At 38.3% G+C, this 26,758-nt stretch overlaps 1 protein-coding gene across 7 annotated transcripts in view; it reads right to left on the reverse strand.

Annotated features, from left to right (window-relative positions):
• Positions 1 to 383: 383 nt before the first annotated feature.
• LOC134220118 (ETS-like protein pointed) overlaps positions 384 to 26,758 on the reverse strand; it is a 377,379-nt gene continuing 351,004 nt past the window's right edge. For all 7 annotated transcript variants that reach the window (XM_062699108.1, XM_062699116.1, XM_062699137.1 and 4 more), the window contains 4 exons: positions 2,648 to 3,060; positions 1,881 to 2,585; positions 1,500 to 1,657; positions 384 to 1,428 (listed from right to left, as the gene is read on the reverse strand). In XM_062699108.1, the coding sequence (XP_062555092.1) occupies positions 1,365 to 1,428; positions 1,500 to 1,657; positions 1,881 to 2,585; positions 2,648 to 3,060 (1,340 nt within the window). In that variant the 3' untranslated portion in view covers positions 384 to 1,364. The remainder of the gene's footprint in view (positions 1,429 to 1,499; positions 1,658 to 1,880; positions 2,586 to 2,647; positions 3,061 to 26,758) is intronic.

The following is a 26,758-nucleotide window of genomic DNA, read 5'->3' on the forward strand; positions in this document are numbered from 1 at the left end:
TTGGATATTTTTCTTTTTTGTTTACAATAATATTTTTGCGTTCTACTCAATAATCGCTTAGATTTCGCTACTTCCATTTGAAGAAAAAAAAAACTGGTTCGCTCTCATTCCAAAATGCTCACATTCCGCCGCAACAAAAAGACTATCGATAAACACGAACCAAAAATTAAGCTCTATAATAGTACTCTGATTGTTTTTTTGTTTCTTGTAGAGATCAGCTGCTTCCGCCCCCGGTTGCCCGGATTTGAATATAAAAAAATGAAGAACATCAACCGGCGGCGGGGAACTAGCGAACTCAATCACTCTATCCCAACGACACTCATCCGTCATCGTGTGGAAGCAAAAGCAGCTCTCATTCATTCACCGAATAATAATACACACTGTTACGAAGAACATCCACTTTGATTTGTTTATATACTGCTCATTCTCCTACCCATCGTCGGATTATTTTCCTCTCTTTGAACGAAGCGGAGACCGCATCTCTTCTTCGAATTTCATTTTTGCTATCGAGTAATCTAAGGTGTAATAATTATACATACATATATAAAAGCAAGTATGTCTACTAAAAATAGAAATAAAGAAAAAAAAACTTATCACAAAAGCTTCACAAATAATTTTACGTTAACTACAAGGGAAAAATAAAATAAAATTTGTTTTCTGCTTCGTCTCGGCTCTGGCGTGCTTCAGAGCATCTTTTTGCGACTTTTTGCTTGGTTTTTGCTATGTTTGTGTCTGCGTGTATTGAAATCGAAACTTTTTTCCTCGCAATTTGTTTGCGTTTTTATTTGGGGACTTTTTTTTGTCTATTTTTACGCGTGTTTTCTGTGTGTTTAAGTAGACTTAAGTTTCGCTTACCTCCCTAACAGTTCGCGACCGATCGTCACCATCTCGAGAGTACGATTTCTTGGCTTCTGATTGTTTTGCTTCTCTGCGTGACTTGTTGCACGAACTCAACTTTGCCTGACTGACAGCTCTGGTTCATAAGGCACGAACACGTGTGCTGCTTCACAGCCGCCTGGTCTCTGCCTACTTTGATTGGTTAGGATGTTCCAACGATGATGTTTTTTGTTTGGTATTTTTGGTCGATTGTAAAAGTACGATCTTTGATTTTGTTTTTTTTTTGTTTTGGGGAACGAAACACAGATTTTTGTTTTGTTTAAAGATTAGAAGGGGGTAACACATTAGTTTCCGTGTGTTTTCTGCTGATCGATGGAAGCACATTTCACACATAAATAACATGGTGAAGTATCTCGTAAAGGAAGCGCCGGATTGCTGACTCTCCCGTGGGGTTTCTTTGAGCAAGGAGCGTACACTGGGCTGCTACTAGGCTTCTAGTGGGAGGTTTCTGAGGGGATTTGGGGATTTCACTCGTCATCTTTTTTGTCCGGCTTGAGGTCAACCATTTCGTGCACCTGCTTGGCTGAGTATCTGTTGGAAAATAGAGGAAAAGCATTAAAAATTGATGGGAAAGGGGTTTTGTAAGCATTAGGTGAACTTACCCTAACAGAGTTTGAAGATCACATACAAAACGATAAACGTAACGCTTGCCAGCGGTTTTGTGGATAATATTCTTATCGTAGTAGTACCGGAGCCCTCTGCTGAGTTTCTCGTAGTTCATTTTTGGCTTGTTTTTCCGGACGCCCCACCGACGAGCCACCTGTCGAATAGAGAAGTATGATGTAAAAGTGAGTTCAGAAGCGGAATTGTAGTTAATAGCAGATCTGTGTAAATTGTGTCATATACAGGACACATTAAAAACTATTTTAGGTTTACATTTTTAACTGGTTATGGGCCCAGCATGTGGAGAAAGCCTCTTAGCAGTTTTTCACTTAAATTCTACAGATTTAAAATAACAAATTCAGCAGTATTCATTAACGTACCTCATCGGGATCGGTCAGCTTAAACTCCCACTCGTCGCCGGTCCAGGAGATGAAGTTTTGGCAGGTCTTATCGGTGAGCAGTTCGAGTAGAAACTGCCACAGCTGAATAGGTCCGGAACCGGTGAAACAGGGCGCTCCACCCTGGGTGCCGTAGCTTCCGAGCATGGTCTTATCGAAGCCCATCGTAGTACCCATGTAGGCCGGATGCTGGAAGTCCAACAACGACGGATGTCCTCCCGGGTGGCCCGGGTGTTGTCCGGGGTGGTGCAGTTGACTCCAGGGATCCATGTGCCCGCCGAGCCCGGTGCCGTCGTTGTTGCTACCCTGAGGTGACGTCGTATTGCTCGGTACGGTCTGGAACGGTGGCGTGTCGTACGGTGAACTGTACTCGTGGTACCCGTCGTGGTGCGGATGGTGGTGCTGGTGATGATGGGGGTGGTGACTGTTTTGCGATCCGGCGCCCGCGCCAGGACCCGCTCCGACTCCGCCGCCACTGTGCGGGTGCGGTTGGTGGTACCGATTACTCCGACTCGTGTAGGGACCACTTTTGTAGTGCGGGGCCATGTACTTCTGTTCCATTTGGATCGCCGAGTAGAACTCCGGACTGTTGTCCAGGTAACCGTGGGAGGGCGTTTGGGCTTCCTGCTGCGGTAGCGAGTGATACTGGTCCTGGTCGTCGTAGTGGCCCGGAACGACGCCGAAGTTCTGTGGGGGTTGGGAATGTTTGAGATGACTTCTGAAGTTTAGAAAAGAGGGAAGTTACTTACCGGCAACTCGTCGATGTTGATAAAACTGTTCGGTTCGTGCTCTTGCTTCATCTGCGGGTGACTGGACGAAGTCGTGGAAGGGGTATTCGCACTATTGCTGCTAGGATAGTTGGAACTATTTGCACTGTTGCTACTGTTGTTGTTATTGTTGCTGCTGCCGCTGTTGGCGTTCCTCACGGCGGCCGCCGCCATCGATGATAAGTAGGATGACATATTGGCGGAATTGTTACTATTGCTACTACTATTACCACTAGAGGAGGTTGAGTTGGTGCTGCTGCTGTTGTTGTTGCTGCCTCCGCCGCCACCGCCACTACTTCCTCCCCCTCCTACACCGCCACCGCTACCGGAGTGGCTGGAGGATTGGATCAGCGGAGGTGGCGAACTATTGCTACGATCGTGGAGGGATGTGTAACCTGAAAAAGGGAAGATGATGAATGATGAGAAAAAGGGATTAAGTCTAGACCAACATTTGAAAAGGGCGTAACAGCCAAAATTTATTCCTTCTGATTCTTTGTCCCCATACATAGCTTTATATGTAGACGGAGAATCAGAAGGAATAAACTGTTACGCCCTTTTCAAATGTTGGTCTAGAAGTAATGAAAATCGTAAAATTTGAACACCTTCTGGTGTCTCTAAGAAGTTGATGACTCTCTTCTCTCCTGTGAAGTTTTTTTTTATATAACTGTAAAAATGTGCATGATACATAACCGATTTCAATTTCTTCGCAGTGAAATCCTATGAGCAACTGTTGAATAAAAAATCAGCTCCATAGTTGCGAATCAAACTGTTGAGCTATGAAAGCAGTATGTGAAGAAGATGACACATGTCAAAAATTTAACACCTTTAAAGTCTTCAAAAGATCAATGCATTTTGGAGGAGTTGAATCCGAATCTGAAAGATCTTCCAAGGGAAGGTGCGCGGGTTCGAGTGCGTGACTTCCTTCCGGGCACGTGCCAATGCTCGTCAGATGTAAACACGTCTTTTGCGCCGAGATATTTGAAAACAGTGATGATCTACGATGTTTATTTGTAATAAAGTGCGGTGGTGGTGGAAGGAAATGAAAGTAACTTGCAGGCAAATGGGAATTATTGTATTTACGACGATGATGACGACGGCGGTTTTAATTAAAACCCTCGAACAGTCATCGCGGTGGGGGGAAAGAATGGAATGGGCATGCGTCCATATCCGTTTCCGATCCGGCACGTTTTCTTCGCGCTGCGCAACTCGCGTGTACCAGTTTTGTCTTCGGTGTTTGTTTACAGAACAGAAAAAAAACACATGCGTCCAAAGGGACTCTTCATTGTACATCATTTTATGTGTGTAAAATTATGCCGTGGGCCACGGCGTTGATGATGATTGGTGTTTATGTTTATGCACATCGCTCGAATCTACGCTCCGTGGTCGCACGCCTGCAGCAATAACGGCAGAACTAGAAGAAAGTTCCAGCGGAAGAAGCAACGCTAATAATCGTCGCTTGCGGATGGACGGACGTTGAGAAGAACAATAACAGGCTAAATTACCATATTTTGAATGACGTCAATCGAAGTCGGTGCGTGCCACAGCTACTGGATGGACACGTCGGACCATTACGGCGGCATAGGATGCCATGGAATGGCAACGTCGATCGTTGCTAGGAGACAAGTGCACTGCGCACGCACAGCAGTGGGATCGAAGAAGGCCGGGCGTGCAGCTGTCCCATCATCGTAGGGTCAGGCAGAACTTGAAGGCGCCCTTCTTGAGTGAGAGAGTTCGTCGTTCATTCATTCATTCATAAAAAAGCAAACGGAGCTACGAGATGTTTACTTTCGATGAATGGAAACGTCAAACATCGGACGGTTGAGTGATGGGCTAATATTTGATGTTTTCATTAGGTTTTTTGTGGCCGAAATCGGCGCACTGAATCGGGCTAGAATTGCCTCCTTCTAATGGCGTTCTGCCTGGAACTGGTGATTAACCAAAAATAGGGTTCCCAAGCTTGTAACAGCTGCCCGCCTGCCGGAAGTGTTGGATGGTTTTACATGATCAAATGTTTTGTTTGTTCCGAACAACATGGATTAACTTCAACAGTGACATACCTAACATCAGTTTGAGATCAAATTTGAACCAATCGCTAATTGGAAGATGTCTACAATGCAATTTTCGAACACGAACGGAAAGAACGTCAAAGTAAAATTTTATTTCAATTATGCTATTTTAAAAAGGATTGCAATCAAAGATATCCAAAGAAAGTAACATAAGGACAATTCCAAAAGCTCATCAAAGGGTGAACAACATATTTACCGTCTCTGATGATTGAAAAAAACCGACTTCAAATGCGTTCGGCTGGTACTTATATGCAGTTAAATCGATTAATGAATGTATGTCTAGATGAGAACTAACAAAGAACTGGTGAATTTCACAACGAACCTTTGTACTTGTTTTTTTTTCTCTGCTATGACGTTTTGCAAATGTAATTACGCACTGTAATTAAAAAATTCCCTTCAACTGGTGTAGCCCGAAGTATGTTAATAAAATTACAGCCCGATAACGACATTCTAAAATCAAAAGCCAAGACCCATCCAAGCTACTAGAACTAACAGGTGCCCAACAGTGCTCTCTATCCGATCTCAAAAGTCCATTCATTCATGAAACAACTGTTTGCCTGCGCAAACACTCCAACAAAAAGGAAGACAAAGACCGCGACGCAAACAGAAAAAAAAACTCCAACGAACCAATATTTGACAGCGTTTCTTCCTGGTGGTGATGCCCATGGGCCAACATCGGGTGACGCTTTATTTGTTTTGTTCATCCGGGGTCAAACAACGCGAGAGCATCAAAGGAGGCCTGGCGAAAGGGCCGGCGTTACCTCACGCACAGCCTGCTACAAAAGCATGAATCGATTTCGTATGGTATTTGATTCAATTTGAAAATATTTATGCTCGGGTTCAATGGACACAGGAATTAGAAGATATTGCGAATCGGCATCGCTACTTTCAAGTAGAAAAGCATCACATGAATAAAGCGCGGCATCTACAAAGAGTAAATCCGATTTTGTTAGTCATTTTATTATTATTTACGCATTCATCAATAGCTGTAAAATAATCAAAGCCGTCGTAATGCGAAGGGGCTGACTCGACCTTCGAAAGCGATGATGAGCCACTGCTCGGGAGATGCATCTCGGGCCGAGAAGAAGGCGTGGCGAGGCCCATTCATCTTCTAATCTCCCGTCTCGGTCTCGATCAACCGCCGTCGAAAGTAGCGAAAAATTCCCATACAAACCGCAACGGGCGGCGGGGATGCTTATGCGCATATTCCCATCGCAAAGATTTGAAGCGGGAGAAACGGCAACCAAATGCGCTATTTTGTAGAAAGGGACGGTTCGAGATCGCTCTCAACCCCTGTTGTGCTTTGCTCGCTCGCACTCGCACTCGGGAGGTTTCGCGCCCCATTGAAGGTGCGATTTGGTGATTCGATTTTAGATTTTCGACCAATCAGGAAGCGCGCCGCCGCGGATCATTAGCAGCGCATGTTTCGGGTCCGAATCTCGCGTTGTCTCCGTCTCTCGCACTCTCGGCTTCGCGTGTACGATTGTGTGTGCGCGCGCGCGCCGAGAGGAAAAATTCCAAGCAATCATGCATGCCATGTCGTGCGGCATCTCAAGCTATGAGATCGGTCTGCTTTGAGCGCTCTCGCGGGGATTTCGATGTTTTCGACTATGCGGCATACTGGATTTCGGCGTGAAGTCGTCACTGAAAAAGGACATATGGCAGGCGAGACGGATTTCTGTTCCTATCTGCTTATTAGGTAACCAACCGCCAACGAAAAGCGACAATAAAAATTCTCATTTCGTCATTTTTTTTTCTATGCAACCCATCATAATCGGCACCTGATGATCTGTATAACGTCATTGTTTTACAGGTCGTTCTTTGGTGCTTCCACTCGGCCGGCGCATTACTCAACGTCAGAACATTGCTGAACGAAAGTCACTGGACTGTAAACTCACACGCACCTTCTTCGCCCGGTTTGGTACCAGCTCGCGAACACTCTTCGACGATCAACCGGTTGCTGTGCTGTTGGAGCAAGTGCTCTAGTTTTCCCCTTCGTTCTCATTCACCTGAAACGCGTTGTTAATACTGTTGCTGCTCAAGCAGCAACAGTAGCAAAACGGCTCGACCAGATGTTTATAGAACTACCAACGCACCCACCCCGCCGCTGCTTGCTGATGCCACTTTTGAGAAATTTTAGTCGGCGGCCACGAGGAAAGGGCGCACTCCGCTGCTGATATCGTGAATAATATCGCATCAAGTTGCGCCTTTTCCTTCCTAAATGGTTGCTTTGCAGCCGATCCTCATCATCAGGCATGGTGGGGCCCCCGCTGACGGCGGGTGTTTCTTGCGCGAATCGCAGTAGGCAAGCAACATTGCACCGTATATGTTTGCGGTGGAACGGGCGGCCGGGTGATGAATAATGCTCACTTTATTGCCGCGTCGCATAATGACGCTGAAGGAGGCTGGTCTGCAAGCAATTGATAGTGATTTGCATTTGAGCGAGTAATGATGACCAAGGGGTGCGACGATTCAAATCAGTCGTTGATGTGATTGTTATTGATGTTATGTAAGTTGGCAAACTTTCCAAGAACAAAATGGTTCATCGGAGAGAGTATTCTAAAGAAAAAAATAACTACGAATAGCCATTTCTCAGATCCACAGAATGGTTAATTAACAGAGTCTCCTTAAAAAATAACACTAACAATTGTTGTTATTAATTCTTCACAAATCTGTCAAAAATTTTGAGCGATAGAAAATGGTTGCTAGAAGCGGTTTTCGTATAGCTCGTGCTCACATGAAAAGTTTTGAACCAGAAACCAACGATCAGTTTTGGAAGCTTTAGAGAATATCATTTAATGAAAAATGATACGAAGAAGTGGAGCAGATGAAGACATGAGTCTTGACTCGTGACGAGTGATCGTGAGATCGTGGTGGACGTGAAGCCTGATAGACGAAGTACAGAATGATTTCTGTTTTAGCCTGTTCAGATTACGAGCTTTATGACATGATGAAGAGTATCTAGATGCCAAAGTTCACTCATCTGATTTTCATTTAAAATGGTACAATCTGTCCTATATTAATAGGTACACACCAACTTCACCAATTATTTGTGTAGATTCAGGAGTTTAATTAACGATGTTTAGCAAAGTTTGGACAGCTGACTCTATTTGATCATATAATTTAAAAATAACTATATGAAAAAATCGAACAAAACAAATGCTACTTCACGATTTTCTTTGTTTAAAGGGGACATCGTTCTCAACAGTCTTGGATTTGAAAATTAAAATAGACTTTTTGCAGATTTACAAGAAAGTATGCTAAAAACAGATTCATGGGAGAAATTGTGTGCAGAAATCGACAAAATCGCGACGTCCATAATATTGCCCTTCTTTCAATGATGTTGAAAAAACTCCAACAAGTCAAGGCAATTTTTCAAAACGACTTATCTGCTTTTGTAAACAAAGATTCGAACGTCGATTTGACGAATTTGAAAGCACTCCCACACAAACCAACACTATCAATAGGTAGGTGAAGGTTTCGGCTACCTGTTGATGGCATTGGTTTGCGTCGAAGTACTATCAGAGTCGTCAAATCGATGATTGAATCTTTGTTTATGAAAGCAGATAAGTCGTTTTGAAAACTTAGTATTGAAGTATGAGATTGAGCAACCAAATGTATTTTCCTCTTATTCTTCAACGATATCATGGGTTTCTCCAACGGACGCCGGAAGAACAATCCCACTGCAACAGGACCTCTTCAAATCGTTCAATTCGAAACAAACATTTGAAACTTCTTTTGTTCTTGTCAAATTACTTAGAAGGATATTTTTTTGTGCACCTCACTATTAAAGTTTCCTCTTCATAAGTAGAGGAACTTGATTTTCCATCTCTCTAATTCTTTACTATCTTTCCTGTTGAACGGCACTTGACACAAAATCACGATTTTGTCGATTTCTGTACACGATATTTCCCTCAAGCCTGTTTTCATATACCCTTTTTGTAAATCTCTAAAAACTCTTGTTTGTTTTTTGTTTTTCAAATCCGAGACTGTTGAGAACGACTTTCCTAATGGACAGTCACTTTTTAAACATTTTTTAAACATTATCTTCTGTATATATAAAAATGAAATGGTCTGTGTTAGTATTTGCATAACTCGAAAACGGCAGGATGGATTTTATGTATTCCTTCAGTAGATACGTTATAGTTTCTGACGGGTTTATATGATATTTCCTCATGCGAAAATCACGAATTATTTCGAGGAAATCATGAAAAACCTAAACTGAGATTCGCATGGGGCACTGCACGGGCTGCTTTGTTTCTTTCTCGCTGCAAAGTAAATGTCAAAAATTATGAAGAACGAAAGAGAAAGAGATTTTTTCGTGCAGTGCCCTATGGGAAAAGCGCATTTTCGCCTACTATGCAGGACAACGTCTGCCGGGTCAACTAGTTAAGAATAAATCTTCAAATATTGGTCGCAGGCGTAAGCTGGCGTCTGGTAAAGATAATTCTGTTTAGATTTTTGAAAATAAATGTTTATTAGAGATTTTCATGTTAGTTAGATATCAGTTGCTTATGTATTTTTTGTCCAATACTGTATGCAGCTTTTCACGCTAGCCATAAACTGTGTGATCATCCCTCAATCATGTCAGATACTGTGTACAGATTTTATAACAGCATCATAGAAGCCGTGAATTATTTGTTTGGAAACCTGTCACGTGAAGTACGATTATTTGTTTGGAAACCTGTCACACATTTTCGCATGCAGAGGTAAATTGGTTAAATTATTTTTTGGATTAATACCGTTTTTCATTAAAACTTAGGTCTGGCAAAATTCAAATTCAAGCAACCGAGATCTAGAGCTCCAAATCTCACGATTTTGTATGAAACACGACAAGTGGGCACTTCGTTATGCCGGGCAGTGTATTGTGCCTTGCAAAAAAATGACAACTTTTGTGATCATTTTCCAAGGCTCTCATAGATGTGAAAAATTTCTCCGCAGTACAAGAAGCCAATTTTTATAAATAACAAAGTAGCTTTTTTCTGCAGGTATGTTTTTCTTAGGCGACCATCTGGCGCTTATTTTTCGTTGCGTCTAAAAATAAGCGGACGAGTAGATTTTTTTATGCACGGTACAATATATGGCCGAAGTCCAAAACAGCCCAGGTAGCTGATGTATTTTCCTCTTGGGCTTCAGTGTATACAAGCATTTTATAATTGGGGCGTTTTATAAATTCGGAAAATTGTTAAAACGGAAATCCACGTTTCAATATTTTCGAAACAGGAGTACAATTGTTTTCCAAATTCCTGAAATATGTTAAAAAAACGAATGAGTTAAAATGCAGAAAATATATGAAATACCTGATATCGGAAAAGAATTACATTTTTTTGCGAATAAATGTAAACCGTTTTTGTTTTTCTCATACAACAAAGTACCGAAAGGCTATGATTTCACTCCAAAATCGAACTTTTTATAGAATTCAAGGAGACCCACGATGTTATATACCAATCGACTCAGCTCGTCGAGCTGAACAAATGTCTGTCTGTCCGTGTGTATGTGTGTGTGTGCACACGAAAACCGAAAAACATTAGCCACTTTTTCATATAGTAATCCTTAACTGATTTTCTCGCACCAAGTTGAATTCGACGGGAGACAAACCCTAGTTGATCACTATTGGATTTGATTACGATCGACTATTGCGTTTAAACGTTATGAAGAAAATGGAATCGAACTATGTAAGCGCCATATAAGGTTGGTGTCTTGGCTAAATGCGAGAAAAGCAGTGTCACCACTCGGTGAATAAGGTTGGGTTTTTTTTTTTCAACAAGTCATAGCATACTTTGACTCTTAAATTAGAAATTTATAGTGGACGACGTAAATGTCAAAAAAGTTGAATTAAAAATTATAGCATGATCTGGATAAAAAGCTGGATATATCGCGAATTATTAAAGCATTTTAAATAGAGTTCAGGTCTTAAGAAAGAGCAGGTTCCTCTAGTGCATGGATTGTTGCATTCGCTAATCACATTGTTGTGGATTAACATGCGTGTATCGTTAAAACGTTTCGTTGGATTAGAGCTTGAGATATTTTTAGTACAATCTAAAAATCAACTCTTTTCATTTTATGATCATTAAAGAGAAGGTTGGTGCAATATTTAAGCGCTAATAATGATCGGTCACTGAAATTGCGTGACGAATTATTCTTTATAAACGTTTTTACGTATCTAACCTTTACTTTGAAGCCAAAGTATGATATAAATTGTACTTATTCTGCGTCTCGAATGCCTCGAGAATTATCGATTTCGATACGTCTCATTCGAAATGCCCCACCTCATACGAGACACAGAATAAGGACAAATACCTATCATAATAGATCTGTCACCAATGCATTATGTTGAAAAAATGGATTGAAATCGCCCAACCGAAGACAATGGAGCAGATCCAGGCTGCTGGGGGCGGTCAGTCAGGTCCAGTAACGATTGATCACAGCCCGGGAAGCCACACAAGTAACCGATTAACTGAAGGCAAAGGATGATTGTAACCACCGTCCAGCTAGCGTTTAGTTAAAAAAAAACAGAAGCAGAAGTAGAATTAAAAGTAGAAGAACGTCTTTCCCGAATCATCGACAATATTTCCTCCCAAATTTTCCTTCCACACGATGAGGAAACCCATCCAGCAATGCTCGCGGACTCCAGAACGAGAGATTCATCGATGCATGTGCTCTAACCCTCATCTCAATAATGACCCTAACACATACTGCTAAGGTGGTGCATAATAAGCATTAGATTTTCCTTCTGCTCCCCAAATCATGCCTCGAAACTCTCTCAGACCGTTCACGATGATTGCTAAAGTTAAATCCATTAAGCCATCTATTTTTATTTCTAGCCACCCCCGCTGAAACTATACGTTGGTGGACTAGTAACGGCTATCAAAACCAAGTCTTTTGATCAGTTCACTGTGAACACCCCAACCTCACCAGAAAGTTGATTAAAATTGCAAAGCATCTCATTCCGAGAATCAGCGGTTCGTTAAGCTGTTGAACTTTTTTACAAGAAATTGCGAGCTTTTCAAAGAGTGGAAAAGGGGGAACATAAGGATAGTTGGGACCGATTTGTATCTTTCAACAACCCAGAAAGCTCATAGATATAAGTTGTGAGACGAAGTCTATAAATTTAACGGAAATTAGAACCAACAACCCATCAAAATCCATATCAACAACAAATTTGTCGACAACCTCAGGCTATTATCAGAACACCTTGCTGATCATTACTCCCTTATCCAACTGTTCTAATAAATTTCTGTCACTTAACGATACACACAAAACATCTCCTCCAGGTTTTGAAACTAGAAATTTTCACTTTCCATAAGAGCTGGAATGGGCACTACACAGAGTTTGTAGGTCGCCTGACCATTTTCCAAATCTTCCACTCCTTGGTAAAATCATTCTGCCTTCAATGTACAATACCATTTGAAACAACGTTGAAATTCCGTCCTCCTGATGGAAAGAAAGAATAGTCATTCCTAACCCTAAGCCTGACAAAGACAAACCCAATGCCGATAGTTTCCGTCCCATCGCCTTGCTAAACTGCATGGGCTAGATTATTGGAAAAAAGTCAACAGATGGCTCATGACTATCCTGAAATCCCAAGAGTTGCTTGATTACAGGCAATTTGCCTACTCTTTAGGGATGAATGACCTTATGGGTTAATACCCCTAAAAAAAAAAAAAAAAAAAAACAAGATCTAACCGCCCTAACAAAAGCACTGACGACTATCATGCCGAACTGAAGAGGAGCTGTCCATCCTAAAATCTCTGGAGAAATGGCTAATAAAAGGTCGGATGGATCGATACGTACAATCTTGACAACAGGAGCTTCAAGGTCATGATCGGCAACATCCGTCCCGACATTGTCATCCTCTCCTTCCGTAGTTTTTAATCACTAGTTCGAAAGAGAATCCAATACACCATCAATACCGTCTCTGAAAGGTTCGATGAACATGGCTTCACAATATTCTTCGAAAACTGCTTACTTCTCCACTTTAGCAATAACAGAAAAAAAGTGAGTACGGTAGGGTCATGGGTTCGAGTCCCATCGAAGGGAAAGTGGTTACCTCCAATACATTTTCCAAATCAATATCTTCCACATAACGTACATATTCACATATGAGTTTTCACAACATTGTAAATTAATGTCCAAGTCGGGTGGTTTAATCCACGGAAATAGGCAATTAACTTTGATTGAACTGAAGAAGTGAGTAATTTACCCGCTCTCCTCCTGAAAACTACCTCATAAAATCCGTGACGTCCACCTGGACCGTAATCTGAGATTTGGTCACCATGTCGAGACTTTTCGGAAGTTAATCGGAAAGCACCAGCATTTAATTAGATAGAACCCCCCAAAATCGATCTTTTAGGCAAGTGAAAGCCGGAGATCCCCGTCACATTATACAGTATCATTTTCACAAACTCCAAACTAAAAAATACCAACCACCAATAGTCAATAGCACACAGTTATACTGCCTCCGAAACGCCATGTTTGCTTATTAAAAAATATCACCAATGTTTTTACGTTTACGTTTACGTTTACGATTCTGGCCAGTCCATGGCAGAAGTCTTATTCGCAAGATTGTTCATCAATGCATTACGATTACCTTTTACAAGAGCTAACTACCCAAAATTACCCCAAAAAACACCCAACAGGTAATGGGACAACTTCCCACTAAACTGTTCAAACTATTCCGAATCATTAAAAAAATACAAATGGTGTCCGTGTAAATTTCGTAGAATTAAAAAAAAAGAAATTCCGAGCATCTGTTGAATTTTTGAAATTCTCAAACAGTTTTGGCGTGATGCCGAAAGCGTCATTGCCGCCGAGCGAGCATTGCATATCTCTACCCGCAGGAACTTAGCGTGATAACGAAATTTTTATACCTGTCTGTGGTAAACGAATTGACGTTTCTGACGAAATTTACACGTAGAAATAAGGGAAATAAAATTTAAAACGTATATAAGACAAAAACTAATCTTCCACGCATAGAGCGTTTCCTACTCTAAGAAGGAAGAAGGAAGTTAGCACTATGCTCCGGTACAAGCCAAGACGGTTCGTACACCAAAGCGACAGTTTCTGGCAAAGACCAGAAGATCGAAAATAAAAAACGATCGAAGGTCTGCAACAGGACAACCAAAATAAGGAGAAAAATGTGGAAAACTTGTGAAGCAACAGCAGCCAGCAATGACACAATTTAATAATTAATCCGGAAAATCGTAGACCTAACCGAGACTGTTACCAAACGGTAAGAAAGTTTGGCCATCAAGGACCAGATCATCAAGAAACTACGGAACTTTGCGAAACCCAACACTTCGACGAACGAGCCACCCACAAGCCAAAATACAACCGAAGAAGATGAAAAAGAAGAAACAACTAACTATGACATCTTCAGCGACTCTTACGAACCGTCGGACAATATGCTCCGCAGGCACCAGCAGACGTCGACCACGAGAGGACATGAATCCAGTGACTCAAGCAGCATAAACAATTCAGCTACTTCCTTCCAAGAGAAATCAAGTATGTAGTTAACAAGCTCAGTTTGTCTTTCTAAACTCTCACGCCAAACACATCGAGATCACTCAATGTCACATCCGATAATACTTTTTAGGCACTAAAGAAAACTTCAAAAAATCATAACTCCTTTGATTCTCAATCGATTTTGACGATTCACCTACCAAACGAACTGGTTAAGTCTTTAATTTTCAAGCTGAGTGGTGCTGGTCAGTCGTTTTGCGAAATCATGAAGTTTGAGACATCGCAAGATGAATTTCAGATTACTTCAAAAAGTGGCCACTTCCCCGGGGGAACTAGGTCCCCGGGATGCAACGGAACCTGAACAGAACCACTCAGGAACCTCAAATTAGACTCTATTGAGCTCGTTCCGCGAAATCATGAAGTTTGAGACGTCGCAAGACGGGTTTCGGATCAAATCGAAAAGTGGCCACTTCCCGGGGGAACCAGGTCCCCGGAATGCCGCAGAACTTGTCCAAACCCACCAAGGAACTTTGGAAGAGGCACTTTTGAACATGTCAAGTGATTTCATAAAGTAGGACACACCAAAAAAATGGTTTCAAGACTTTTAGCAAGGTCACTCGATTTGAGAAAAAAAGGTACCCAACTTGACCCAGGAATTATTCCAGAACCAGGTAGCCAATGCCGATTCTCTTCCCAGGTTTGAAAACTAGAGACTTAACCGGTTCTTTTGGTAGGTGAAGCGTCGAAATCGGTTCAAAATCAAAAGAGTTATGATTTTTTGAAGTCATTTTTAGTGCCAAAAAGTATCAGTATCAAGGGAGGATAAGGGTTAAGAACGGCACACATATTAGAAGTATGCAGGCTGAACTTCCCTCGTTGCACCAATTACTGACTTTATGTCCACGCGTACGCTGAAAAGGCTCCGATCCGAGCCGGAGGGGGCCGTAGGTACAGAAGTTACACCCTAACTGGAACTGGCGGACAACGCTCGGATAGTATTCCTGTTGATGAAGCCCTTCCACCACTAAGACCGGGGGTGTTCTTCGCTATACTTTATGATTAGCTGCACAAGCGCAGGTATGGTCCGAACGCCTCCATCCACTCTTGCCCATCGGGTTACAGCGCTCTTTCCGAGAAGTAACTGCCTCCACCCTACTGCAACCATCTACGGTGAAGAACCTGCCTCTGGTGGAACTCTGGGAGGAAGAGCACATCTCGCGCCACCATTCTATTTTCAAAATTCCATACCTGCTTTACCTTGTTTCCTCCCCAATCTTTGCCAGTTGTGGGTCTTATACGCTATTGGTTGGCATGCATTCGCGATCATTTTAACTCGGAGATATTGAGTTTGAGAATTGCAGATGCAGTCGTTAATAGCCGCCAGTTTTACGAACCTACAGTTCGGATTTCTACCGCCAACGCTGGCTAACTCTGCCTCTGCGGGTGTACTTCCAAGGCAAACACCAACAGTTGCAATCGCAAAGATCAAGTCAAACATCAACAAGAAGGGTCTTCCTAGGATGGTCGGTCTCCACCACTTAGGACCGAGGAGCTGACAGAGGAACGGTCTTAAAATTGACTTCATTCTGAAAAAAAAAACATTTTAACAAAAACCCAGGCCACCTCAAAGGTCAAGCTCTTTTCAGCAGCGAAAATCCGTTTTATCTACGGGTTTAAGGCGATGGTAGAATAGGAATCGGAGTTGCCTAGAAAAATAATGCTGACCAATCCTTCCGCCTGCCGGACGTCTATTTTACTACCCGCGAAGGCCGCAGGAATTCTTCAGGCTGTCTCTCTGGATCGTCTCCGATTTGGTCGGCGTATTGTCGGCCCTAGCCAGAGATGCATCCTGAACAGAACATGAGCCAAGAGCGCGCCTTGGTGTTCTAAATTTTGAACTCTGAACACAGTTCAGTGTGCACTGGGTTGGTACGCAAACAAAACGATCATGGTAACTAAGATTACTTAGATTTGGAACTATGCAAAAACATACGAGCATGCTTGATTTCTATCCGTTAGATGTCCATGTGTTCAATTACTAGCCGAAAAATGAGCAGCATGCCGTCACATGAGTTTATTTTCCTAGGATACAAGTTGCTAAGTTAGGTCAGTGCTCTTGAACAGTGTGCAGTGTTCAGAACTTTTTGAACATGAACACGCGTTCTCGTGTTCAGATGCATCTCTGGCCCTAGCATCCCTTACAAGCAAACCCTCGAATAAACTTCGGAAAGCGACCGATCACATTTATCTGGGTTCTCGTCCACAATGGTCTCCGGGATAACCAGTAGGCAAAGCTCTTGGCAAGCATTGGCCGAAACAGCAACATTTTCAGACGGGATGTGCCCGGTGCGGACGTGACAACGTGGATGAAAAGCAAATAGCTGACTAATTCAATCGACCCGCGCAGATGCCTCAAGAATTCGGACGGGGCCTGCCAACGTACCAGTCAGAGATTGGGCAAAAAGGTGTAAAACATGCGGTCCAATGCGTTCAGCAAAAGGGTCCGAAACGCAGCCAAATTTAGGAAGGTCTAGTAAAAACTCGGGCTCGAAAGCTGTACGACGATGTTTTGAGCGAAAATGACATTTGTAATGCAAATGGAAGACGAAACGTACGTCAAAATGTATTACAAAACACTTCTGGAACTTGAAACGCATGTCCCGAGTTAGGAGAAGTCAATTTTTATGTGAAAAATTTGAGAAAAATGTGATGGTTTGGAAAGCGATTTGCCAATGCGGTATAAAGTAGCCTTTTCCCACGATCGGAAATATGAACGCCAAAACGTACCGGAATGAATGCCTTCAGAAACGAATTCTGCGACTTATCCGTAAGCAAAAAGGTTCGACTATGTTTTGGCCTAATTTGTTGTCAAAAAACAATCCCTTGTCATCAGACGAGTTAGTACTCTCCCATTTGAACGTGTGCAAAACCATCGACGGAACGGTTGTACAAAACCTCATGGAGAGTTAAATCAAATGTAATTAGTATAGTTTTGGGCTTCTTTGATGGTCAAAAAACAACAACAACGATGACGCGATAAACGAAACGGGAATTGACTATAGAGTAGGCTAAGCCTGGGATGGAAATACAATTTAGTTTAATTTGACTGACCAAGCTGAAAAGTTACATCCAGCACGTTGGGAGTTTGTTTGTCTTTCATAGACCTCTGATGATGGCTGAAGGTTTTATTAGCCGAAACGCATCACGAAAAATAATACTGTTTATGTTCATTATCACCGAGAAAAGCCAATCTAGAGGATAAATTAGTTGAAAACTAGCGATGATTAAATCAAACAAAACAATTAAAAACAATGTATAATTGAATTTTGAATGGTAAGCTAAATAAATATATTTCTATAACATAATTATTTGGTACACTCATAATTAACGAAAAAGTTTTTAAATTCCAACACATGCTTGAAAACGAACTTTAAATGTTGCAAGTAGCTTAGCCATAAGATCTGTTCAATTTATATAGTTTCTTATCTCTTTGGATCATTTACTGATATTTTTGCGTAACATCATTGGTATTTTGGCAGAATCAAATCGTGCATTGAGAAAGTCTTATTACAGAACGTTGTATTGTATGACTTCCGAAGATTTTCCGAAGAAATACGACCATTCGAAACCATTCTCCGTTTTTGTATGTAGTAGAATCTGTCAAAACTGACAAATTTGTTCACGACAATACCTTGATGATGCTTTTTATAGGATCACAGTTTTCATAATTTCTCATAATTTCAAATAACATTTTCTTCTGCATACGCGAATTCTTTAAAGTGTAGATTGCAAATTGGATGAAGGACAATTTAGTTTATTTTACAGACGGGCGAATTCAATGTCTTGAAAATCTTTCTTCTTTAATGGTAAGAAGCTGTACTTGAAGATTACTTCCCCGTTCCATACATTGAGTAAATAATTCCATTGTTATACGATCTCCGCGAAGAAAATCATAAAACATGTTTATAATCCCATTGTGTTTGATTGAATTCCTTGGAAGCCTGTTCGGTGGAATGTTTGATCCGATACTTCAATCAAAACACATAAACTAAAACGATGCAATCCTTCCATTAACCCCTCGTTTGCGCCACATAAACGTTCGTAACTTCGTTTGCCCACTCACCCAACTTGGATTAATCGATCAATTCCACGAATGATCACCTCCTGCCGTCGTTCGTCCGAATCAGGAACCGAATCCACTCGGCGACAACTCAACCCGCGACTACTTGGCTAAACACATAATTGCACATAATGCACACCCTTTGCGCCAAACCGCTATTAAGAGCACTGCTGAACCACTGCTGAACTGCACACGATGACAGTTGACAATCTATCATCTCGCGGATTGATTGGCGCGCGGACGCAATCTTCACGGACGCGCCTATCAACGGTGACTGACTGAGGCTGTGGCGTAGATAGCCTCCGGGGGCGAACAACGATCCAGTAACAGCGCGGGTCTTCTGCGATCAAGCGAGAATCCCTATTTAGTTCGCTCCCCGCTTTCGCCCGCCCGTCGTCGAGTATCCGCCCGATGGACAGCAAAGTGCAATTTTAGTACTGATTTTAATTTTAATACAGTAATAACTGTTTATGCGCGACGACGACATCGACCACGATGATGGTTCGTAATGCGGTGCAAGCGTTCGGTTGAGTAATCTGTAATTATCGATTTTATCGGGGCTTTGGCTGAGTTTATCACACAGTCACACACACACATTCCTTGGGTCCGGTAGTGACGGTATTAGGGTGTTTGATTTTTGTTAGGCTTCTTGAGAACCTTAAGGTCCAACACTGATAAAAAACATCTTTATTCTCACCCTCTAGGAAATCTATTACAAATCCAATATAAAACTCAATTTTCCAATAATTTTAGGCGATACACAAACTCTTCGTGGTGTCCAACTTCGCTTGAAACAACAGAAAATCTAAATTTATGGATCACCCTACTTCACGGAGGACGCGGTAGTTTAATTAGCCACACTTGATCGCTTTTATCCGCAGGAATGTCACATGAATGTTCGTACATCAGAAACTTTAGGAAAATGTTTAAACTGAATGAAGCATAAAAGTGTCCTCTCACTGTAAGAAGACTTTTACAATCGGAATGATTGACGAAACGGGTCCAAGGAAGTGTTTGAAGTGGTTCAAATTCCTTTCTTTCAACGTTCGTCTTGAAAATTTCCTTAACTTGTTCGGTGGGCTAAAAATAAAGATTCCGCAAAAAAAAATGCAACAGGTGGCTGCCCAGTAGTGGCCACACGATATCTTCGGACGAAAACGAACGGAGGAAACGGAAAGCGTAAAAAGGCTCAATGAACTTGCTGCATTTCCTTCGCATCGTCGTGGATCCAGAACCGGAATCCCATCTTGAGAATTAGAAGAAAAGCAACGAAACGCGAAAGAAACGAATCGGAAGTCGGGAACAGCTCCCCATATCCTATCCGGATGCGGCCCACAACGGCGAAGGTGCTGGATGATGTTGATGACCCGATCCCAAGATCGGGTCTCACGCGTCACCGCGCGCAGTAGAACCAGTTGCATGCAACCGAAGAAGTGCATCCTAACCGGGTGCGGTGGACGGTGGTGCTGATTGAAGAGAAAAGGAAACGATATCGCGCGATTTCCCATCGCGGGCGCTAACGAGTAACGAGACTAGAGGAAAGTGATTTAGTAACAGTTCTTGTTGCTGGCACGACAAGAACAACAACAACAAAGCCATCGCGATATCGAAAGGGATGATAATCAAGTTATCATCGCAGTATGCGGTGCGAAAAGCGGTACCGGTTTTTTTTTATTTCCGTTGCCTACTGCGGGGAAGAAGTGTCATTCCCCTTCCAAACCAGACCAGAGGCTACGGCGACAACGACGACGACGACGACGGTTCTCATTTCCGTTCTGATTTTCTGAGCGATTTAAAGAAGTTTGAATGATGAGAAAGGTTGAGTATCTGAATGCAAATATGTATGTACATACGTACACCAGGCGGCGGCGAGGATCTTGTTGTCGTCGTACCCCTCCCCTACGGTACGCGACCGAAGGGGATGAGGCTCTTTATCGATTGCGAAAATATGCAGCGGAAAAATGTGAACGATTATTGTGCGGCGGATGGGATCCTGGGGTGGGGGTAAGGAAATTTACTGAATTTGTCTCCGGTGAGGAAATTGTTTTCCAGTACGAAGGAAGAACAGCGGACCAGCTGTCGCAGTGTTGTTTCAATTTTCCGAATCGGAAGCAGGTTAAAATTTGATCTTAAATAGAATTTGAAACAATAAATTAGTTTCGTATGGTTGGAATTCGAATAATGTTGCCATACATTTGTGAAATAAGTAGAATTTTTACACAGCGTTCATTTTGGGTTCTAATGTACGAGAATTTGTACCGACAGTGACTGACTGACTGGGTGACTGGATCCGTGAGAATTCCGAGATAAAATCGATCATAGTTACCATTTGTTTGCGGTATTCAACAAATATGTCAAACTTTTGGAGAATTGCCACTACTTTTGAACTGATATTTAACAAATTTCATTCGGTTTTTTTTTATCGGTTTTATCCAACATGTGAAAAATATTAAACAAAATTTGAAAAAAAAATAAAAAAGTTAAAAGGTTTTTAAATTTTGAAAGATTTTTTTTAGTTATTTTCAATATTTATCGATAAATTTAAAAATCGAATCTGTATATATCTTCTTCTTCTGTCTTCTTCTTTTTCCTCTTTTTCTTCTTTTCTATATATAAAAATGAATTTGCATTTCCTTTGAGGCAATAAAAGTCACGAATGGATGGGCCGATTTGCAAGATTCCCTTAGTAATCGATTCATCTTGGGATCAACTGTGTTTATATAAACAAAGAGTTTGCAAATTTTATGGGGAAAAAATGGTCAAAATACAATATTAGGGCGAGTTGGGAGGAAACCTGATGCAATCGCAAAAAAATGATCTAGAGCAGTGTTGTAAAATGTCATTTGCATTTGTTTGTATAATTTCCCCAGAACTTTTTCCAGACAGTAGCTATCAATTCATGATGTATGACGAACTTATAGCGCTTAAATGTGTCTACAACTTTGCCTTACAAGGCATTGCTCTAAATATGTAATCTGGGGCGTGGGAGGCAAAATGTCATTCAAATGACATTATGTCAAATGACACGTGACATTTTGGAGAGTTTTCACTCTCCAGCCTCAGATGTTATATTTAGAGCAATGTACCCTTGGACAAAAATGTAGCCCTACTCAAGAGTTATGAGTACATCTAAAATTATAGAATAAATTTGGCTTCTAAAGAAAGTTATGAACAAATTAGTCAAATGACATGCAGATGACATTTTACAAGCCTGATCTAGAGTGCGGCGCTGCAATGAACTTCACAATTGACAGCTTTAATGCAAAATAACATAAGCCCGCGCCAGATCGGGTATACGAACCAGCAAAGAAATTTAATTGATAATTTATTGAGACTAAGATTTTTATTCATTTGGCAAATAGACACAAAAAATAGAAAAAATTAAGAAAAACAATTTAAAAAGATTGAAATGAAAATAAAGACGCAACTACGAAATCTAGAAGAAAATTAAAAGAAAAAAAAACAACATCGACAAACATTAAAAAAAATTAAACGCAAATTTCAAAAAAAATATTAATTGATAATGAAACACATATAAAACACATATTTATAAAAATCCTCGACAAAACCAACAAATATTTAATAAAAAACTTCAAAAAATATTTAAAAAAAGTTGAAAATTTCAACAATAAAATACAATAAAAAGATTGAAGAAAAATTCACGACAAATAAAAAAATTGCCAAAAAATTTACTTTAAATCGCTTTTGAACAGTTTTCAAAAAAAAAAATTGGACGAAAAAAATCTAATAAAATAAAAAAAAATCAAAAAATGTAATAAAAGAAATTAAAATCGAAAAACCATTCAAATTAAAAAAAATGCAAGAGATTTAAATACTGAATAAAACAATTAATTGCATATTATTCGGCAACTCGGTTGTACGAAAACCATTTTTTTGTTAAATATCTTGGCTGTGCATATGCACAGCACATGTTTCGAAATGGACAAATTGATATGAAATTTGCGAAAAAGAATCCGCGTGTCTTGGAGGGACTCCCTCCAAGACACGTGGATTCTTTTTCGCAAATTTCATATCAATTTGCCAAGATATTTAACAAAAAAATACTGAATAAAAACTTTGACTGAAAAATGAAATAAAAAAATAGTCAAAAACAAAAACAAACGGAAAAATTAAATTTTTTTCGGCAATTTGAATAAGGAAAATTTCGACGATTTAAAAAATAATAAAAAAAAAACTTCATCAATGAAAAATATTTAGAAAAATATTTCAAAAATGAAAATTATCGAAAAATATTTGAAAAAATTTAAACAAGAAATATTAAAAAAATGATGAAAAATTCTACAAAAAATAAAAGTCCAAACCAAAATCATCTAAAATTAAAAAAAAAAACTTCTAGAAGTATTTGAAAATTTTTGATGAAAAATCAACGAAAACAACAAAATACTTAGTTAAAAATTTCATTAGAAATAACAAAAAAGCGATTATATTATAAAAAATTGAAAATAAAAATGTGAAACTATAAAAATCTAGATTTAAAAGACTCCACTTTTCATTTACCTCCACTAAAATCGCTTTGCATTACAATTGACAAAAAATCTAAAAAAAAATCGAAACACGTTTAAAAAAAACAAAATGAAAATTTAAATGAAAGCACGAAAACTAAGGAAAATGTCAAAAATAAACAACATAGACAAATATCAAAAAAATTTCCGCGCAAATTTCAAAAAAAATATTCATTTAAAATGAAACACATATTTGAACAAATCTCCGACAAGATCGACAAGCATTAAGAAAATTTCTACGCAAATTTAAAAAAATATTAACAAAGAAAAACATATTTAAACAAATTTCGCGGCAAAACTAACAAAAATTCGTCGTCAAAACTTCAGAAAAATAAAAAATATTTTTTTCAAAAATAAATAAGTTGAAAATTTCAACCAAAACAGCTTGAAAATTTTTTTTTTAATTAAAATTCATGACAAATTAAAAAATAGTCAAAAAGTTACATTAAATTGTATTTAAACAGTTATAAAAATCAAAATTTTGACAAAAAAATCTTAAAAATGAAAAGAAAATGTCAAAAAACGTAATGAAAAATCGTAAATAAACATTAAAACCAAAAAAGACACTTTTAAATACTAAATAAAAATTTTGACTGAAAAACAAAATAAAAAAAAGACTTTCATCAAACACAACTATTGAAAATTTTGGTAAAAAATAGTAAATACATTAATAACGAAATATATCTCGAAAAAATAAAAAAAAAATCAGTCAAAATAAAATACTATCAAAAAATATTTAAAAAAATTAGACTGGAAATATTTAAAAAATATTGTTGAAAACTTCTACAAAAAATTGAAAACCAAACAAAAATCATTAGTCAATAATTTCATTAGAAAAAACAAAAAAAACAAATGTATTAAAAAAATTAAAAATGTGAGCTTATGAACATCTAATTGAATGTTCCTTAAATTTCATCAGAAAAATAAATTTTATATTAAAAAACCCATATTAATCCACCTAGCGTTGGTGGTGCCTTTCTCGCATTTAGTTAAGACACCAACCTTATATGGGGTTTAAATGGTCCGATGTACCATTTTCTTCATAACTTTTAAACGCAATGACCGATCGTTATAAAATTCAATAGTGATCAACAAGGCTTTGTCCCCTGTCGAATGAAACTTGTTGCGAGAAAATCGGTTAAGGATTACTATACGAAAAGTTGGCTAATGTTTTTATAGCTTTTGTGCACACACATACACACACACATACACACATACATACACACGGACAGACAGACATGTGCTCAGCTCGTCGAGCTGAGTCGATTGGTATATAATACTAAGGGTCTCAGAGGCTTCTATAAAAAGTTCGTTTGCGGAGTGAAATGATAGCCTTTCGGTACAACTTAGTTGTACGAGAAAGGCAAAAAAACGTCAAAACGTTTACAAAAATTTCAAAAATATTTAGCAGACATTAAAATTCTCTAATATCAGAGGAGTATTAAAATTTAAAAAAAGCCCAAGCAAATTATTTAAAAAAAATGTTCAAAATGTAGTAAAACACTAAAAAATTGAATTCATTTTTTTTTAATTTCTGCAAAAATACGATGAAAAATTTTAAATTTTAATTTTTTCATGTATTTTTTTAATGTTTAAAATTATAAAATCTTGGTAGCATTTTCAAACATTTCGTCGAATAAGAAACGAAACTTTCCAAACCACCAAATTTGAGCTTTAGTTGCAAATAAAAAAAAAACAATTGAAACATTGGAAGAATTGGAAAAAATGTTGTTCAAATCAAAAAACGTTCCAAACTTTTGAAGATCTTACCTGAAGTTCCATTCATTTCGTCCCAAAACCTTCGTCCAGAAAATTTTGCACTTAAATTTTATAAATTTTAAAATTATGCCAGACAGTCTAAGAAAATTAAAAAAAAAATTGTCAAAAAATTGTATCAATAATAAAATTTATCGAAAAATATTTTAAAAAAATGTTGAATATAAAAAAAATCGTTAATTTCTTGAATATTTTTTTTTTTGAAAATTTTCATAACTTTCGTCGAAATGTCTAGTCACAAGTTTGATAAAAATAACAAAAAAAAAAAATCAAAATTTTCGTTCGTAAATGTGAAACATTATCGTGAATTTAACAAAAAATCATCGCGAAATAAAAAAAAACAATCCAAACAAAAAACATAAATTTCATAAATTTAAAAAAAAAAGTAACAAAAAACTGTTTTGTAGAATGCCGCATAAGTACGAGACACAGAAAACGTTACTATTGAGGTCCAAAACTGTTCAGATTTATGTCAAAATGTTGAACCTGATCATTGGAAATCTAAGGCATCCAAGAAGGCATCTCATTGAAAATTTGCACAACTTTTTCTCATAATTCCAATTATTTTCTTGTACGATTTTTTACGCAGAATAATCAAATGAAGCTGATTTCGTTAACGGTCCAGCGCGGGACGAGCCTCAGACTGCTACCAAGTGTTGTAAAATGGCTGTCATACGGTAATGGATGCTACATTTCCCCTTGCTTGAAAAAAAAAAAAGTGAATCAGTGCCAAATCGCAAGCCTGCGTTCGAAAGTTTTGAAACCTGATGCAATCGCAAAAAAATGATCTAGAGTGCGGCGCTGCAATGAACTTCACAACTGACAGCTTTAATGCAAAATAACATAAACCCGCGCCAGATCGGGTATACGTACAGGGGAAATTTTTTTTTTTTAAACCGTGGCGAAATCTTTTTAAATAAAAATAAGCAGCAAAGAAATTTAATTGATAATTTATTGAAACTAAGATTCTTATTCATTTGGCAAATAGACACAAAAAATAGAAAAAATTAAGAAAAACAATTAAAAAAAATGAAATTAAAATTAAGACGAAACTACGAAATCTAGAAGAAAATTAAAAGAAAAAAACAACATCGACAAACATTGAAAAAAAATAAACGCAAATTTCAAAAAAATATTCATTGATAATGAAACACATATTAAAAAAAAAAATCCTCGACAAAACCAACAAATATTGAATAAAAAACTTCAACAAATATTTTTTTTTTAAAATGAAGTTTAAAATTTCAACAATAAAATACTTTAAAAAAATTGAAGAAAAATTCACGATAAATACAGAAATTGCTGAAAAATTTACCTTAAATCGCTTTTGAACAGTTTTCAAAATTAAAATCATGACTAAAAAAATCTAGGAAAATAAAAAATGTCAAAAAATGTAATAAAAAAATTAAAATCGAAGAACCATTCAAATTAAAAAAAAAATTGTAATAGATTTAAATACTGAATAAAAATTTGACTGAAAAATGAAATAAAAAAAAATAGTCAAAAACTATAACATAAACAAAAAATTCTTAGGTAAAAATTTTATTGGAAATAACAAAAAAACGATATATATTATAAAAATTTGAAAATAAAAATGCGAAACTATAAAAAACTAGATTTAAAAGACTCCACTTTTCATTTACCTCCACTAAAATCGCTTTGCATTACAATTGACAAAAAATCTAAAAAAAATCGAAACATGTTTAAAAAAAATCAAAATGAAAATTTAAACGAAACATCGAAAACTAAGGAAAATGTCAAAAATAAACAACATCGACAAATATCAAAATAAAAAATTCCACATAAATTTCAAAAAAATATTCATTGAAAATGAAACACATATTTGAACAGTAATCTCCGGCAAGCATTTACTAAATTTCAATGCAAATTTAAAAAAAAATATTGCTAAAAAACATATTTAAAAAATGTTTGCGGCGAAACTAACAAAAGCTCGTTAAAAACTTCAGAAAAATAAAAAAAAATATTTTCAAAAATAAATAAGTTGAAAATTTCAACAAAAATCGCTTGAATTTTTTTTTTAAGTTAAATTCATTACAAATTGAAAAATAGTCAAAAAATTACATTAAATTGTATTTAAACAGTTTTAAAAATCAAAATTTTGACAAAAAAATCTTTAAAAAATGAA

Source organism: Armigeres subalbatus, chromosome 1 (assembly GCF_024139115.2).
Source record: "Armigeres subalbatus isolate Guangzhou_Male chromosome 1, GZ_Asu_2, whole genome shotgun sequence".
Taxonomy (NCBI): Eukaryota; Metazoa; Arthropoda; class Insecta; order Diptera; family Culicidae; genus Armigeres; species Armigeres subalbatus.